At 39.6% G+C, this 18907-nt stretch overlaps 1 protein-coding gene across 3 annotated transcripts in view; it reads left to right on the forward strand.

Annotated features, from left to right (window-relative positions):
- LOC126184579 (steroidogenic acute regulatory protein-like) overlaps positions 1-18907 on the forward strand; it is a 143869-nt gene that overhangs the window by 76481 nt on the left and 48481 nt on the right. For all 3 annotated transcript variants that reach the window (XM_049927010.1, XM_049927011.1, XM_049927012.1), the window contains 2 exons: positions 201-274; positions 14255-14404. In XM_049927010.1, coding sequence (XP_049782967.1) covers positions 201-274; positions 14255-14404 — 224 coding nt within the window. The remainder of the gene's footprint in view (positions 1-200; positions 275-14254; positions 14405-18907) is intronic.

The raw sequence follows: 18907 nt of genomic DNA on the forward strand, positions 1-18907 counted from the left end.
GTGACTGATATCAAATGTCTCAAATGCAACTGAAGTACTTGTTAGACTAGCCCCATGATTTCTTTGAAGTTATATTCAATAACCGTTGTTACTATTATAGTGCTGCTTACTTATTTAATTAACAGTGGATTTAATTGTCAGAAAACTAATTTTTATGTATTTACATTGATATTAATGCTGCGCAATCTTCTTGGCTGCAGGTTCTGACACTGAAGAACAAGGTACACGAAAAGTATCTGCTAGAGGAAATGTACCTAGGAATTCAGTTGGTCAGGTACAGTTACTAATGCCTCTAACTTTTTTTTAGTGTCTCTGTGTCAAAGTGCAGTTATGATATAAGCAGACTGATGTAGACAGTCATACACTTTAGATTAAATAGTCTAAGAAAATAAAATGTCAGGAAAATTAATTTGCATTTTTTCTGCAGTTGTTACTTCACAGGGGAGGGCGAGCTTATGTAGTATCAGGGCAATGTAGATAAACTAATATTGGTTGGCTGGTTGTATTGAATTTGTGTAAGTTATCCATGTAATCTTACCATGAATCACAGACCTTGGTGAGGTGGGATGGCGTGGTGCCTCTACAACACAGATGGCTGTACTGAAGGTTCAACCACAATGGAGGGTGTCTGCAGAGAGACTAGATGAACATTTGCTCCTGAAGAGGGGCAGCAGCTTTTTCAGTAGTTGCAGAGGCAGCAGTCTGGATGATTGGCTTGATCTGCCTTTGTAACATCAGCCAACATGGTCGTGCTGTGGTGGTATTGCGAATGGCTGAAAGCATTGCTGCAATTGCAGAAAGGTAGGAAATTAAAGAGATGTGAACTGGATAACTTGAAGGAACGAGAAATTGTCAAGAGTTTCAGTGGGAGAAAGCAAGCAACTATTAGAAAAAACAAAACTGGCATTCTACAGGTCAGACCACGGAATGTTAGATTCCTTAATCAGGTAGGTAGGTTAAAGAATTTAAAAAGTGAACTGGATAGGTTGACGTGAAATATTGTGGGAATTAGTGAAGTTCGTTGGCAGGGTGAACAGGACTTCTGGCCAGGCGAATACAGGGTTATAAATAAAAAAAAATCAAGTAGGGGTAAAGCAGGAGTCAGTTTAATAATGAATAAGGAAATAGGAATGCAGGTAAGCTGCTATGAACAGCACACTGAACATGCCATTGTAGGTAAGGTAGATAGGAAGCCAACAACCAGCGCAGAAGTAGAGGTTTATGTGCCAAGTAGCTCCCCTGTTGATGAAGAGATTAAAAGAATGTGTAGTGGGACAAAAGAAATTATTTTGATAGTGAATTGTCAAGAGTTTGAAAGTGAACATTAGACAGTGATTGACTGAAATGGGAACAGAATATCACAGAAGATGAGTGGGTAGTTTTGAGAGAGGAAATAGTGAAGACAGCAGAGGATGGAATAGGTAAAAAGATGAGGCCTAGTAGAAATCCTTGGATATCACAGGAGATACTGAATTTCATTGATGAAAGGGGAAAATATGAAAATACAGCAAATGAAGTATACAAAAAGGAATATACACATCTAGGAAAAAAAAGCAATTGAGAGAAAATGCAAACCAGCTAAGTAGAAATTGCTAGAGGATAATTGCAAGGGTATTGAAGCGTATATAATGAGGGAAAGGATAGATACTGCCTATAGGAAAATTATAGACACCTTTGGATAAAAGAGAAGCACTGTATGAAAATCAAGGGGTCAGATGGGAAACCAGTTCTAAGCAAAGAAGGGAAAACTGAAAGGTGGAGGGAAATATTTAGAGGGGCTGTACTAGAGCAGTCAACTTGAAGAGAATATTGTAGAATGGGAAGGGCAAGTCAGTGAAGATGAGATGGGAGATACACTACTGCGAGAAGAATTTGACAAAGCACTGAAAGATGTTAAGTCGAAACAAGGCCCCTGGAGTAGATGACGTTCTGTCAGAACTACTGATATCTTTGGGAGAGCCGGTTATGACAAAACTATTCCACCTGGTGTGCAGTATACATGGCATGGGAAAAATACCCTCAGATGTTAAGAAGAATATAATAATTCCAAAATTTCAGGTGCTGACAGCTCTGAATTTTACTGAATTACCTTATTTGCCGGCTGATAAGACTCACTTTTTTTCCCTTTAAAAATAGGGAAAAATTTGTGTGTTTCAGGTTGAAGCAATGTATTGTTAACTTCCTTGCAAATTTTGAGCATTTCTGTTTGCATAGAGTTCAGTGGATGCACATGCACCATCATTAACAGTTTTTATATATGGTTGTTTAAGCTTCAGTTATTGTTGTATTTAGTGTGGAGACCCACTTGTGTTGTACCTGTATCGTTGTTTTATTTGAAAACTATGGCTGGAAAATGGCATTGCTATACCTTTGCATTTAATCTGCAAGTGATTGCATATGCTAAAGAGCATGGAAACAGGGCTGTGGAAAGGCATTTAGGGCCACTTCCAACTGAAAAAAAAGATAAGGACAATGTTTTAAAGAAAGCACCTCACGATAAACATAATCTAAGAAGTGGAACTGTTAAAGGTCCAAAACTTGAGGCACAACTCAGTACTTTAGATTTTAGAGAACAGACAAGCAGGAATTTCTGTTTCAAAGAAAATGATTATTCATCAAGCAAAAGCAGTTTCCACTAACAAAGGGATTTCCTACTTTAGTGGATCAACATCATGGTGTTCAAGGCTTATGAAGAGGTATTGGCTTTATTTGCGGACTAAGACAAAAATATCACAGAAGATGCCAGCTGAGTGCGAAGAACAAATTGTTGAATTTCATTGATTTGTCATTAACGCAAGGAAAAGAGAAAAATGTTTGAACTTTCACAAAATATAAGCGTGGATGAAACTCCACCAACCTTTGATGTGCCTTCTAACAGAACTGTGAATTCCAAGGCCACAAAAAACATTATTGTTAAAACTTCAGGGCACGAAAGGACTCCTTACACAGCCGTTTTGTCCTGCTGTGCTGGTGAAATGAAATTTCCACCACTTTTTTTTTTTTTTTTTTTTTTTTTTTTTTTATTATTACTAAAATGAGTGTTTGTTCATGTACACAATTAAGGCTGGAGGGTTGGAGGAGGAATGAGATTTAGATAGATCAAATTTGGTCTAGACAACCTGGAGGCCTTCGTTCTCTCAGAACAGAAGACGTTAAAAGTAGACTGAATGAAATGAAGACTCAGTTACTTATAATTTCTGGAGGGATAAGTGGTTCACTTTAGGAATTAAGTATATGTATCAACAGGCCATGTAAGGGACTTATAGAAAAGGCGTGGAGGAGACAGATGAAGTCTACAAATTCTGAAACTACATCAGGAAGGAGGAAGAGACCTATCATTTCTTAAGTTTGTGGTAGGGTCAAAGCTTTATAGGATGGTATAGAGGATAATTTATTGTATGAGGATTCAGATTCTGACATGGCCGCCTTCAGTATTTCTTCCTTCAGCTCTGAGGATGAATTTTGCAGATTTGAGAGCAAAAATTAAAAGAGGGCACTTTTTCCTACTTCTTTACCTAGCTATTTCATGTAAGGGCACATATGTGCTATTGTTTTGCAGTAGATGTATTAAGTGAGACAAATTTTTTCCCTAAAAGGAAGTCTTAAAAGGCGGGGTGCATCTTATATGCAGGCAAATATGCTATCAGTTTAATAAGTTATGACTGCACAATACTGGCATGAATTTCCTGAAGAATGGCAAAACTACTGGAAGCTGACCTCAGGGAAGATTAATTTGGATTCTGGAGAAATGTAGGAACCCGCAAGGCAGTACTGATCTCATGATTTATCTTAGAAGATAGGTTAACCAAAGAGAAGCATACATTTATAGCATTTGTAGGCTTATAGAAAGCCTTTGAAATGTTGACTGGAAAATGCTTTTCAAAATTCTAAAGGTTGCAGGGGTAAAATGTGTGGCTGTAAAAGGTTATTTACAACTTGTGCAGAAACCAAATGCCACCTACAAAAGAGGTTAATGCTTGCCACATGCATGGTATTGGGCAAGTCACATGAGCCCTCTGGGCTATGCTAAATGGCAAGCGCCTGAGGGAGCTCAGCGTTTGTTTGCTGGGTATGGGCTTGGCAGACAGGTTTCTGGAGCTGGGGACTGGCAAGTGCACCCAGTTCTCTGTAACCGTTAGCCCTGGGCATGCTTCAACGACCCATACATAGTGGTGGTGGAATGTGATGTGTCACAGGGAATGGGGATCTTGACTTAATTGCCTGGATTGTGAGGATGGTCAAAAACTGCATAAAAACCTCTCAGTCTCAAGGTGTGCTGTGTGTCGATAAGACACGTGGTTGTTGAGACAGAACAGTCATTAGTGGGCAACCTGTGGGGAAATTCCTGCAACTCAGTTATATAAGGCTTATCCAGGTAAGCAGGGCTCTCTCATGGTGAACATTTATTTTCCTAGCTGCTCATGGGATTAAGATGGAACCTTCAAACTTTAACTTATCAACTCACAGTGGAACTGGTGTACTGCTGGTGGGCCTCATGACCTCTCACCAGAGGGCTTACTTAGCCAGTCCTCCTGACTCAAAAGTTATTAAGAGTTCTTGTGTTTATAGTAACGGAGCATGTGCTATGAGTCATAATGTGTTTTTAATAATTAAAATGAAAGAGGGCAGTTTTGAGAAAGTTTCACTTTCTACAGTCAAATAGTTTAGAGGGCATTGCTGACACTCCAGAATCTGTCAAGCAATTATGAAATGAAACATTGTTGGTTGAAACTTCTAGTCCACACCAAGCAACAAACCTCCGGAAAGCTAAATGCCTCAGGGAGTATGCCATTGAAACAGAGCTACACCACATCTTGAATTACAGCAAAGGTGTGTCATCCAGAGAGCTTGTAGATATTCCCAAAGAAGAATTGGGAGATTAGTGGACAAAAGAAGGCAAGAGACCACATGCCGTCATAAAAAGGGTGAATGGGGATCTCGCAAAATCGTGGTTCTTTATCCTGCCTTCAATAGCACAAAACTCCCTTATCATATCAATGTTGTTTTCCTTCCTATAAAAAGAGTGAATGAGGATCTCGCAAAATCCTACTCTTTTATCCTACCTTCAATAGCACAAACCCCCATTGCGTATCAAGGTTGGGTTCCTTTTCTTAAACTTGCTGCCTATACACTGTTTCAAATGCCAGTGTTTGGACACATCACTCTCCGTTATAAGGGAGAAGCCACTTGTAGAAAATGTGGTAGGGCCACCTACGAAGGTGTCAGTTATTCATCTACTTTGAAGTGTGTAAACTGCTTGTCAACATTAAGTAACTGGTATCTGTAGACTAGTTTCAACAGCACGATCCCTTTGTTCTTCAATTGAAGACTGCTAGACAAACATCCAAACTGAACTGGTCATAGATGAAAATCAGTGTCTGATTTTCACTTTTGACCAGTTTGGTTTAAATGTTTGTCTAGCAACCTTCAGCTGATGATTGAAGGGATCACGTTGTTGAAACTAGTCTGCAGATACCAGATACTTAATGCTGGCCCTTATTTTGACTGCACATGAGTTTGGATTTCTCCTAAATGGCAGTCTTGGGGTCTCAAAATGGTGTAGTGAAACACTGAAACTGGTGACAGAAATAAATTATGTTCAGAATGTAGATAACTGAAGGTGTTTCTAAATTTACATTTTGTATGGAACAACCAAAGTCAGTCAACCATTTTGTACAAAGATGGACTTAAAGAAATTTGTCATGCATGTCTCATGATGTAGGCATCTAGCTTCTGTCTCTGATGATCTCTTTGTTGGAAAGGAGCTTGACTGTAACCTTCCATCCTTTTGCATCCTAAAAATCCCATGTCAGATTGGCCTCCTCTTCTCAAAAATCACCTTTGTAAATCCAGACATCAGTTCCCACAAATGGATCCAAAACTCTCTCTACCCACCTCAGACTCGCCAGCCTCCATTAGTATCTCCATTTCTACAATTTTCACTGTTTAATTTCGTAAACGTCTTTACTCTGCATACATGGGTACCACGTTTGTAGATACCAACCTTTACTGGCTCAGTATGCTGAGACTAACCTAAACATTTACCCAATTCAGAACGTTCAGCTGACAGATACTACCTACCACATATCTTACGTTCTTGAACCTGAACTCTTCATACCACTGCTATTGGACCACACAAAAGTGGTCATAATCGGACAAGTCATCATATTTTACTGTTTATTTGTGTGTTTGTAAGGTTCACTAATCTTGGGAAAATTTTTGTGTGTGGTTGTGTTTAGAGTTTCTGTGATGTGATTTGAGTCTTTTGAGTTGACTAATCTTTCTTCTATGGAACCATTGCATAGAAGAAACATTAATCAACTCAAGTCACAATATAACAACTCTTAAACACAACCAACAAAAACACACACACAAATTTTACCCAAGATTAGTGAACATTACAGACACACAAATAAACAGCAATGAAAGACAACTGTTGGAGAAAGGATTAAAGTGCAATGTAAATTCAGAAATAGATGAAGATTATATAAAAAAAAACTACTTACAGACGCAGAAAGTGTATTGACAAGGGAAGGTAGGAGAGTAAAACAGCAGTGTCAACATTGGATTATCTAGAGAACGAATAAAAACAGAAATCCATACTATAGTAACCAACATGAAAACACAACAACACAAACACAGAATCTGTAACACTCATAAAACTTCGGAAAAAACCTGCAAAATCAAAATGCCATCATTTCAAAAGCAGATAAGGGGGAACACAGTAGTACTTATAGACAAAGAACAATACACTGAAAAAACACAAGAATTCATCTGCCAAAATAACATTATGAGATTAAAATCACACACAACAAACAGATTCCAGACAAAAGTGAAAAACACTCTGAAAAACATAGACATCATACTGTATAACATGGATAAACGAAAGCCGACTCAAATTTATCCCACGCCACCTGTCCGCCGAAGCCAACCAAAATGCACAAACTGATCTCCCTGTGAGGCCAATACTGGATTTCAGAAAACACCCACTTACAAACTGGCAGGATACATGTTAAAATCACTGTCTGAAAATCTCAGAGTACAAGAAGACAGAACCATCAAAAACACTACATATCTAATGCAACAGGTAAAAGATATAAAAATTCGGGACACAGCAACACTCTCCTCATTTGATACAGGGAGCATGTATTCCAGCATACCAGTACCAGAAACAGTAGACATCATAGATAAAAACACAAAAACATATGTTCAACTTCCTGATGAACAGATTAATGAAATACATTAATAAAGCTCATAATAGAACAAAATTACTTCCAATTCAATAGTGCATATAATTAGAAGAAGATGGATTACCAATGGGGTCGCCAGTTTCAGGAGTCTTGACAAATGTTTTTATAAACCATATTGAACAGATCATTTTCACAAAAATGGCCGTGTTGAAGGCATCTTCCTGGCATATGCCTGAAATGATTTAGGAAAACCTAAATCAGGAGTGCTGTACAGAGCAAACTCAATCCTGCAAAATATGAAGTCAGTGTCCTAACAACTACATTCTCAGCATACTTAATATGTTCCATCACTTGAGTATAGGAGATCTGCTCTTTAAAGCTTTTCTTTTTATCCAGTGCATAGATAATATTAGAAAAAAACAGGAAAAACCAACCATGCTTTTTATGCAGAAGCTTCCCACATTCCCAAAACTGTGGACAGGCAAATAGCTATGGAAGTGAGGCTAATGAGGTCAAAACAGCAATTACTGTGACACATTTCTTTTAGTAATTGTAACTCTTATGAGTCACTTTAATGAAGTAGTGCCTGGCAGCGTTAGTGGCAAAATTTTCTTGTTACTGACAAAAAAAGTGTTGTAATGGCTAGCTGTCATTGTGTGGCAACAGTGATTGTGGTGGCGTTCAAATCAACAGTGTCGGCAGATTGATTGAAGAAATTTGTACTGCTGGTAAATTGTGAATTTATAGTCTTGTAAGTTCTCCATGAGGGTGACAATGATGTGGTTATGTGATATGAAGAGTTTGTTAACAAAGACTTCTTGCTTTATAATACAACTTGTACTCATCTTCCTACTGATCTGACCTACTGTGCGCTATTTCTGCTCCCAAAAACTCTAAACAACCCAGCACCACAATAAAGACACTGGTTTCACCGAGCGAGGTGGCTCGGTATTTAGCACACTGGACTGACATTCAGAAGGATGAAAGTTCAAGTACGTGTCCGGCCATACAGATTTAGCTTTTCTTTGATTTTCCTAAATCACTCCAAGCAAATGTCAGGGTGGTTCCTTTGAAAGGGCACAGCTGATTTCCTTTCCCATCCTTGACTCAATCTGAACTTGTGCTCCGTCTCAAATGACCTAGATGTCGATGGGATTTTAAACACAATCTTCCTTTTTTCTTCCTTTGTCACTAGGTTCCTAATAAACAAAAATTATGCTTTAATACAGGGGCTAATCTACTGACTTCAATTATTCCCATGTTTTTAGTTTATTATTCGAAGCAAGTGTCAGGTATGTCCCTTTAACAAGGCCATGAATGACTCCTTTTTACAGCCTTGCTGTAACGATTTGGTGAGTAATCCATAATGGTATCAATATAACTAGCATATTAAATCCTAATGGGGAAGGTGAGTGTCTTCAAAACTTGAATGACCAAGCATACTAAGAAAAGACACACACATCCATATTTTTAATTTGGTATCAGTCTCTTGGGCAATAGGTGTATCGTGGCTTGTGGTAATTTGATCTAACTTGTGATTTCACAGTTTTCATCATGGGGAATTTAATTTTTTTTTTTACCAGTTGTAACCAGTTGGATCTGCGCAACCCACACTGCTACCGTCTGACCGTATAACGTCAGCTCTAACCTCATACACGCTGTAATCTATGTGCTTTTCTACCAATCGTGTCCGGCTATCACTAAAATTTTCATAATCTTTCTCCTTAATACTCTCGCAATGTTTAAGCTGGAGTTTTGCGTCGGATGGGTTGGCTACTTCTACCACTATAACTTTCGTGCTCCCCATTAACATCAACTATTTCTGGTAAAGTCTGCCGGTTAGGGCCAGAACTTTCTATCACTTCACAAACACTATCTTCCTGCGGGACGAGACGTGGCAAATCTTGCCCGCGCTCCCCATAAACACTTCTCCCGTACAGGCCCCTATAATCTCTTAGTTCATTGTATAAGCGACCGAACTGCCTTAACCAGACCTCATCCCTCTCTGCATGACGGACGTGTTATCAGACTTCTCTCAACAATTGCGAATCATTCTTAAACTCAATATCCAGTTCCGCTGTGGGTGTTACAGCTGCCACTTTATAATCTATTTCCGGAACACTACTTAAATTGTTCTCACTGACAGTGAATGTATTTTCTACTGCCGTGTCTACAGCTGATGTACTATTTGTGGGCACACTCCTTTCTCTTAACACTGACACACTCTCCCGCCGCTGACTATTCCATACGGAATTTTCAAAACGACAACACCTGGGTTTTCTCCTGTTATTGGGCTGCCAAAATTTCTCCACACCTGGTCGGCCCCTCACCGGCGCGGCTAATGGTTTCCCTGTCTCGTCCCAGCAGATCTGCTCCCCGGATGCTGCTGAGGCGGCTTATCACACCCTCTGGTGTTATTACTATTCTGTGAAGCCCATATCACGTTAGTATGATACTGGTTTCCATCATTCCTGTTATTATTTGCATTGTACCGATTGTTAATATGGTCCAAACCATTATTGTTATTGCTGCCATGGTTGCGGTATGCATTATTCCCATGGTTATCGTTGTTGTGGTACCCGTTGTTGTTACCATGGCCTCTACCACTGTCGCAATTATTGTGCCAATTGCCCTCGTCCTCAACTCTTTCCAGAAAATCATTGATTGCCTTGTAATTGCTTCGTACATAGTGTTTTGTATCATCTGGAAGCTTCTTGTAGAGTTCCCAGACTATTTCGGATTCCGTGCGGCGATCATGCAAATATTCCAACTTGCGGATCCAGCCCTCACAAAACTCCTTCATCGAGCCACGCGAATTCGCATCGATATGACAAATTCGCGCCAGACATTTTGTTGTTTTTGCTCTGACCAGTATTCAGCCAGAAACAAATTTTTAAACTCATCAAAAGCCAGGTTCGTAATGTTGAGGTTTAAGCCCCAACGCTTGGCATCCCCAGCCAACACGTCAATAACCGCATTAATTTTTCTCTCATTAGTCCATGATCTGGGTAAAACTCTTTCACAATTTTTAATGAAATCCGTCGCGTGTATACCGCTTTTTTTCAAGGGATCGAACCACTCCTCTTTCGTCAACAATTCCGAACTATGTGCACAGATTGGCACATTGCTCTGTTTTTCGTCAAGTTTCTTTTCTAATTCCTACACTCTCGTAATTACTTGGCAAGTGGTTGTTGCAAGCGTTTCCACTTCCCTCTTTCTCTCTTCGCAGGTTTTAGCCTGCTTCCTTACTTTAGTATCTACTTCAGACATTAAAGCCTTTGAAGTTTCCACCTTCTGTTGATCCTCTTTTCACTTACTGAATTTGTTCTGTCACCTTATTCGATGATCGGAGCAACTGCTTCTCCTACATTTTTCTCGATTCTGCTAATTTCGGAATGAAAACGAGTATTTATGCTCGCAATTTCCACCTGAATGCCTATCATTTCCTGTTTAAGATTACCGATTTCAGTATTAATTACAACAATATCTTCTTTGATTTTATCAACTTTTGTGTTAACAACTCCAACATTGTTGTTAACAACATTAATAGCTTTGTTCTGATTGTCTAGCTTCCTGTTTATTTTTTCAGACTGAGCTTCTTGCTTGGCAGACTGAGCTTTAATTTCTGCCGATTGAGTTTCTATCTTGCTAGACTGAGCCTTGATTTTGTTAATCAAAACATTCAATAAATCAGTTAAATTCCCGAAACCCAGCGGTTTTACTTCCGTAGCGGGTTCCTCTTTAATTGTCCCCCCGTATTCATCATCAAGGGGTTCAGATTTGATTTTCACTTCCAATTCTAAAACATTTTCTAAAGTTTGGAATTCCATTTCTGCTCTTTGTTGTGTTTCGGCGGTCGCGTCTTTCATGCTAGCTGCCTGCCCCTGAACAATGGGTTCCGCGGTGCGCATTTCCCACTGTTCGACCGATTGTGCCACATCTAAGTCTACCAAATTGTGGTAATTGTTGCCTTCACTCATTTTAATAATTTTCAATATAGATGCCAAATCTCAAATCTAATTGAGATTCCTCCCAGTACTTATTCTCGCTGACGTAACGACCTGTTCGTAACCAGTACTTTGTTACAACATTTGCACAAGCAAAATTCATGTCCAGAACAACCACAAATCCAAAGATTGTCCTGTCACCAGGTCGCCACGTGTAACCTCCCCCACACTTAACGACCTTAATGACAGTGAAAAATTAAACTGCGTGTACCTAATGGAAATTTGTGAAAAGCAATCGTAACCGAAGTTAATCTGTCAGTAAAGAGGGAGGAAAGGGTTACATCTAAATGAAAGGAAAAATGCAAATGAAATTGGTGGAAATTAATTTTGAGAAAAGGGTAAAATTAATAAAGAAAGTAAATGTGCGGTCATTACGTTAACAATTAACTGGCATTAATTAGATATTTGAGATTTGGGGGAAATTACGGTCGCCAGTCCTATGGACAACTACTATAATAACTGTAAAAGAAAGGTAATTGCACGTATAATTAGCACTAAAAGCGTGGCAACTGAAGGTTGACACGTGTTGTGTGAAAACTGAGTGTTTGTTAGAAGTAATAAATTTCGCTACACTCTGACTTAATTTATCAAAAAAAATAAAACCGGAAAATTGAAAGTTAATTTAGTGACTGAAATTTGTTCCTGAAGCACTACGAAATTCAATAAAATAAGGTTAGTCTTGGGCTACATCAACTATCATTTCAAAAGCTACTTGAATCTATGCAATTTAGAAATAAGAGATTTAAATTTGAGCTTGAATTACATGATTCTGAACGATTAACAATAGTAAAATTTAGTACGTACCAAGCTGAGCTGCAGTCGCAGGTAAGCTAAAATATGGTAACAAAACTCGCACTCTTAATTTGTGCTTGTGTAATCGAAATATAACTCTGTTAGGTTATGGTAGCCAGCTATGAATACTTTAACTGTACTTTGAAATTAAAGCAGTGAAATCGAATGATATTACTTTAATGCTGGCATTTGAATTTCAACGACACTCGAGTTCATTTAGGAAAAGGAAGGGACACTTCTTGGTAATGCAATTGGGACAATGAGCAACAAAGGTTCATGCTAAGTTGCTGTAATTTTGTGAGACAAATGGGACAATTTTAAAAGTTGAGGTCTGCCATACAGTTCTAAAACTTTACGTGCTTCTAGTCTTCCTTGTTGCTTGATTGAAGGTTTGAAGTCGTCGGTGGAGGAGGTGGCGACAGTCACTCATTGTCGGCCGTCGCTGTCGCAGAAGCTGGATGTTGGCGCGCCTTCTTCTCGACACTGTCACCAGGCGAAACGGGCTCCTGATGTGCGCCAGCTAATGCTTCCCGTCCGCGACACCGTGTCAGAAACTATCATAGCAAGTTGAGCACAATTACATGCTGCCAAACCCCGAAAGTGCGGCAACTCCCGGGAGCATCACACAACACACCTGCTCTAGCCAGACGCTCCCTGCCCGCACTCCATATGGCAGAGTTAACACTACCGAAGATCCTAAACACTTTGGTTCTCCACACGACCTATCGATGTAATTGTTCGATAGCATAGTTTTCCCTAGGCAAGACCCAGCATAAAAATACAAATAATATTTACAAAACAAACCAATTATACATCAACATAAATGCAAAACAATTACAATATATAAAAACACAGAAATGTCATATTGTCAGGTAACAAAATAAGGAAAAACTTTATAGTACAATAGATGGAAATAGGAGGATATGCATTTCTGGCGTTACACAGTCACAGACAGCATCCTCAATTTCAGTTGTGATTTGATTAGTCTTTGCTACAAAATTTCAAATTTTGCCTGAAATGTCTACAATCCTCATAATGACCTGCATCTGATTCCAATACTGAAACACATGTTGATGTTTTATATTGATATGATTTTGATAATTTGACATATTAAGAGTAAATGTGATTTGCAGAGTATCCATGTAGATGTAGACAAGTAAAACAGAAGTGATTTCAGGCGTTCCCCAAGGTAGTGTTATATAGGCCCTTTGCTGTTCCTTATCTATATAAACAATTTGGGAGACAATCTGAGTAGCCGTCTTCGGTTGCTTGCAGATGACGCTGTCATTTATGGACTAATAAACTCATCAGATGATCAAAACAAACTTCAAACTGATTTAGAAAAAAGTATCTGAATGGTGCGAAAAGTGGCAGTTGACCATAAATAATGAAAATTGTGAGGTCATCCACATGAGTGCTAAAAGGATCTTGTTAAACTTCAGTTACACAATAAATCAGTCTAATATAAAAGCCATAAATTCAACTAAATACCTAGGTATTACAACTACAAACAACTTAAATTGGAAAGAACACACAGAAAATGTTGTGGGGAAGGCTGACCAAAGGCTGTGTTTTATTGGCAGGACACTTAGAAAATGTAACAGACCGACTAAGGAGACTGCCTACGCTACACTTGTCCATCCTCTTTCAGAATAATGCTGCACGGTGTGGGATCCTTACCAGATAGGACTGACGGAGAGTATCGAAAAAGTTCAAAGAAAGGCAGCACGTTTTGTATTATCACGAAATATTGGAGAGAGTGTCACAGAAATGATACAGGATTTGGGCTGGAAATCATTAAAAGAAAGGCATTTTTCGTTGCGGCGGAATCTTCTCACGAAATTCCAATCACCAACTTTCTCCTCTGAATGCGAAAATATTTTGTTGACACCGACCTACGTAGGGAGGAATGATGACCACGATAAAATAAGGGAAATAAGAGCTCGTACAGGAAGATATAGGTGTTCATTCTTTCCGCGCGATATACGAGATCGGAATAATAGAGAACTGTGAAGGTGGTTCGATGAACCCTCCGCCAGGCACTTGAATGTGATTTGCAGAGTATCCATGTAGATGTAGATAAGTGATTGTTAAATTTTTACGCATTTGATGTTTCAAAAAATTATTTCTAGGAAATATAGTCAATTTTTAATAATCTGTCAGTGTACTTATACTCATTTATGTAAACAGCTGTACACCTCTATTTATGTTTTCATTTTATTTTGACTGTGATGCTTATACTGATATTTGGACATGTATCTATAGGAGTCAGAATACAAGAGGAAGGCCCATGAAATTGTTGAGGCTGCATGGAACATTGTTAATCTGCCAGACTGGAAACTGGAAAAAACTGTAGATGATGATACTGTTCACAGCAGAGTATTACCGAAGCAGAACAAGGTTTTCCGTCTGACTGTAAGTAATTGTCATTTTTGTGATTTAGGAGACTAACCTAAATATGCTATTCCTTCTTTCTTCCATTCCTTCATTGTGGAATACTGATGACTCTTTGCAGGCCTCCAACTGCTGTTTATTGATAAAACATTGTACTTCTAACTACAGTATACCACGAGACACAAGTAATTAACAGTTCCTCTATTGTGTCAACTGAGAGTGCGGACCACAGTTGTTGACTGGAAGGACAGTCAGTTTTGTGAGTCCACATCTGATGGCACATGTTAGATCTTTGGTGACTGTCCCCATGGCAGTAGTCATCTGAAGTCTTTAATGTAAAGATGGTGAGGTATTATTGGAAATAGTGCCTACTGAAGATCAGAGTAGTACTGGGAAGAGGAGTTAGACTGGAATGTTTAGGACACAAATAGCAGACAATTATACACTCATGCTCATAAATTAAGGTTAATGCTGATACATGGTGAAACAATGCTCTGGTGGGCGGTTGCGGTTTTAAATCACCTCAGGGTATGACCATGCGGTGCATTTGACCTGCAGTCGTCGCACAGTGGCACTGGCAGCAGTCCACATACGCAGAGGTGTGTTGGTGCATGTCAGAGTACGGTGCAGTGAGTAAGTGTGTAGACATTTTCAGATGTGCTAATGGTGACTGTGTGTTGAAAATGGCTCAAAGAACACACATTGATGACGTTATGAGGGGTAGAATACAAGGGCGACTGGAGGCTGGTCAAACACAGCAGGTCATAGCAACGGCTCTCTGTGTGCCACTAAGTGTGATCTCAAGATTATGGCAACGATTACAGCAGACAGGAAAAGTGTCCAGGCACTACAGTATGGGACGTCCACAGTGTGCAACACCACAAGATGATCAATATCTCATCATCAGTGCTCGCAGACGGCCACAGAGTACTGCAGGTAGCTTTGCTCGGCACCTTACCACCGCCACTGGAACAGTTATCTCCAGACACACAGTCTACAGACACCTGGACAGACATGGTTTATTCTCCCAGAGACCTGCAAGGTGCATTCCACTGACCCCTGGTCACAGGAGAGCCTGTAAAGCCTGGTGTGAAGAACACAGTACATGGTCACATGTAGCGCATGTGTAACGGGACGGTTTTCTCAACTTATCACCAATCCGTGGACTTACAGATCTGTGTCGTGTGTGTTCCCTATGTGCCTATGCTATTAGGGCCAGTTTTGTGTAGTGCCACGTTGTGTGGCACCACATTCTTCAGTTATCCTTAAATTATGAGCATGGGTGTAGTTGCAGCACAGCAAAAATGGTGGCACTATTATTAGAGTTTATTGATACTATGATGCGGGGAATATGAAGTGATAATTGAGTAAAACTGAACTTACTTATTTTTGTATACCTCACTTAAGCACTCTATCAGAGTTATTAGAATACTTATAAGGGAACAGAATCTGAGGCAGAATAGAATTAGAATCTAGCACAGGACTAGCAAATGACAGATTTCCACCGAAAAGAAGTTTTGATTTTGATAAGGGTCATGTGAGGATCCTTGGAAGGTAGAATAATAATCCCATTATATCTTGCACAAAATAAAGGAATGGTTTCACCATATAGAGTGTGTGTGTGTGTGTGTGTGTGTGTGTGTGTGTGAGAGAGAGAGAGAGAGAGAATATTTGTGTTCTGCATGTTGAGTACATTTATACCACAATCAGCGACAGTGAAATGTAGGATAAAATACTGAATGACCATATTCATATTGATATGGTATGGAATGCTATGGCTGAATGTAAATAATTTAGAAGCAAAGGTAACAACTCGCTGAACAGTAGAGGCATTGAGTAGTCAACAGACACACAAACAAAACTGATAATTAGATTTTGGACGAGTCCATTTTTGAGCTAGAATACACATAATTGCGTGTAGATGTGCAGGTTTATGTGTGGATGTTGAGAAATAAAGCTGTTGGAAATGAACTGAATCTTAGGTTGCCATTTGCAAATGTGTTGGTACTGGTGCTAATTATGAGTTGTTATAAATCCGTATAAAGAAAAAATTGTCTTTGGAGACACAAAGAGACTGCAAAAAAGATTTGTTTTCAAGAAGGGTTACAAGAAGACCAAATGCTGTTCACAATGAAGACATATCCTACAGTTGTACAGTTATTTATTGACTGAAGTCTTTACACTACTGTGTTTTAGGAACTCAGCCTCATCTTCAGGTGTATATATAAATAGTAGGTTGAAGTGTCCAGGTGCTTCAACCTACTGTTAGTAGATATACTTGAAGGTGTGGCTGAGTCCCTGAAACCAGGTAGTGTAAATACTTCAGTCCATAAATAACTGTACAACTGTAGCAGATGTTTTAGTCACGCGCATTACATATCTAACAGTTATGGATGTCCCCCCAGCAAAAATTTATATGACCAAATAAGTTTCCAGAATGCGTCATACACTCTGCAGTTATCTGTGCCCTGTTTGAAATGTTCTGTCAGACTGATAGCGGAACGAACATCCGTGAAAGGCTCCTTTTCTGGTATACAGTTTTAATCTTTAAAGAGGTTTCAGAGCAGTGCACACTCTCCTGCAAGATTCACTGCAGAAGCGGTGTTGAGTATGTGAGTAAACCAGTCAAAAATGATTCAAATGGCTCTCAGCACTATGGGACTTAACATCAGAGGTCATCAGTCTCCTAGGACTTAGAACTACTTAAACCTAACTAACCTAAGTACATCACACACATCCATGCCCGAAGCAGGATTCAAACCTGCGACCGTAGCAGTCGCACGGTTCCGGACTGAAGCGCCTAGAACCGCTCGGCCACCGCAGCTGGCGGTAAACCAGTTCTTTGTGGCATCCTTTCTTCCAAGAGTTCGAGTCCAGCATTTTGAGGAGAGCTTCTGTGAAGCTTGAAAAGTAAAATATAGGTACAGACAGAACTGAAGCTGTAAGGCTTAGTCGCGAGACTTGACTGGATAGCTTAGTCGGTAAGAGCTTTGCTGCAAAAGGCAAGATTCTGGTTTTGAGTATCATCCAGGTGACAGTTATCTCTTTGGGAGGTTCATGAATTAAGTTGCTGTCCTCTATCATGTTTAAACATATTGATAATTTAAATGCAGTAATTTTTTTGAAGTAGCATCAAATTCTATGAAAAAGCTGAGACTTGTGAAATACTATTCATGTGGAGCATAACTCTGTATGAGGGCTTTCTGTTGCACACTTTGGCTGTAAGTGAGAACAGTAAGGCTGAGCTGTGACCACAAAAGACACTACATTCTCATACACAGGCAATGTCACTGGAGGAGTCAAAAACCAAGTAAGAAGTGAGTCTGTTGTAAACCACAGTAAGCCCATCTGAATAGCAAGCCAAGAGGTTCCATAACAAGCAGCAGTCATTGTACACAATTAGTCTGGCACAGAATTGAGAAGTTTCATTACACATTGTGAACCAGTTGTCAGCTGCACGGTAGGCTGACTTGATTATAGGTTGACTGAACAGTTTAAACATCTCTGATTTGCTATTGGAATTGATAGCCGTGCCAAGCTGGGATACAAAATCCCTCTTCACTTTGACTCACAGAGCTGATAATAGCCTGTTACGTGCCTGCACTGATGAAGAATGGAGAAAAGCAATGCTGAAATTCCTGCCAATAAATGAAGTGGCATATTGTTGCAGAAGAAGCCGAGCAGCACAGAGGTGTAGTGGTTGTGATACTAAAATGTTGCATGGAGGGTTGTGAGTTCAAAACTCACCTGGACTGTACAATTTTAATGTCTGTATTCGGTTTGAGTACATTCTAGAAGTATCCACTACTGTCAAGAATCATTGTACTGGAATGTTCTGTAGTTGTATATATACTGTGTGTGTTACGGCCAGAGGCAGTTCGCTTCGCGCTCTTGTATGTGCAGGTGCTGAATAAATCTTTAAGTGAAGTTAGTGTTAGTCATTCATCTAATTACACCTTCTTCTACGTGACATTATTCTGGTGGAGGTGCCAGGTATTGGAACTTGTGATAGCACACATTATCAATGACACAGTGGCTCCCATCAGCCACGACAGAGCCGCTGGTTACTTGTTGAGAAACTAGAGTTCCAGCCATATTCAACAGATTGCAATCTATTGGAGACAGAAGAAGAAGAAGAAGAAGAAGAAGAAGAAGAAGAGGATGTTACAATGACAGCAACTGTGTTCCACCACATGAGACATCCTTCCGGGTTCCCCGGTGATGATGGTCAAGATCCAAACAAATGGCTGAAGGTATATGAGCATATAGCCAAATTTAACAATTGGGATGACACCATGTGTTTGGCTAATGTATTTTTCTGCTTGGAGGGCACTGCCAAGCAATGGTATGAGAACAACAAGGAGAAGTTCACAAGCTGGGAAGTATTCTAGGCGGAACTACGCAAGTATTTCAGTGACACACAACATCAGAAGAGCAAGACTGAAGATAAATTAAAGTAGGGCACAGCGTCCAGGAGAAACTACAGCATCCTACATTCAAGACGTCCTGGTGCTGTGTAAAATA

Source organism: Schistocerca cancellata, chromosome 4 (assembly GCF_023864275.1).
Source record: "Schistocerca cancellata isolate TAMUIC-IGC-003103 chromosome 4, iqSchCanc2.1, whole genome shotgun sequence".
Classification (NCBI taxonomy): Eukaryota; Metazoa; Arthropoda; class Insecta; order Orthoptera; family Acrididae; genus Schistocerca; species Schistocerca cancellata.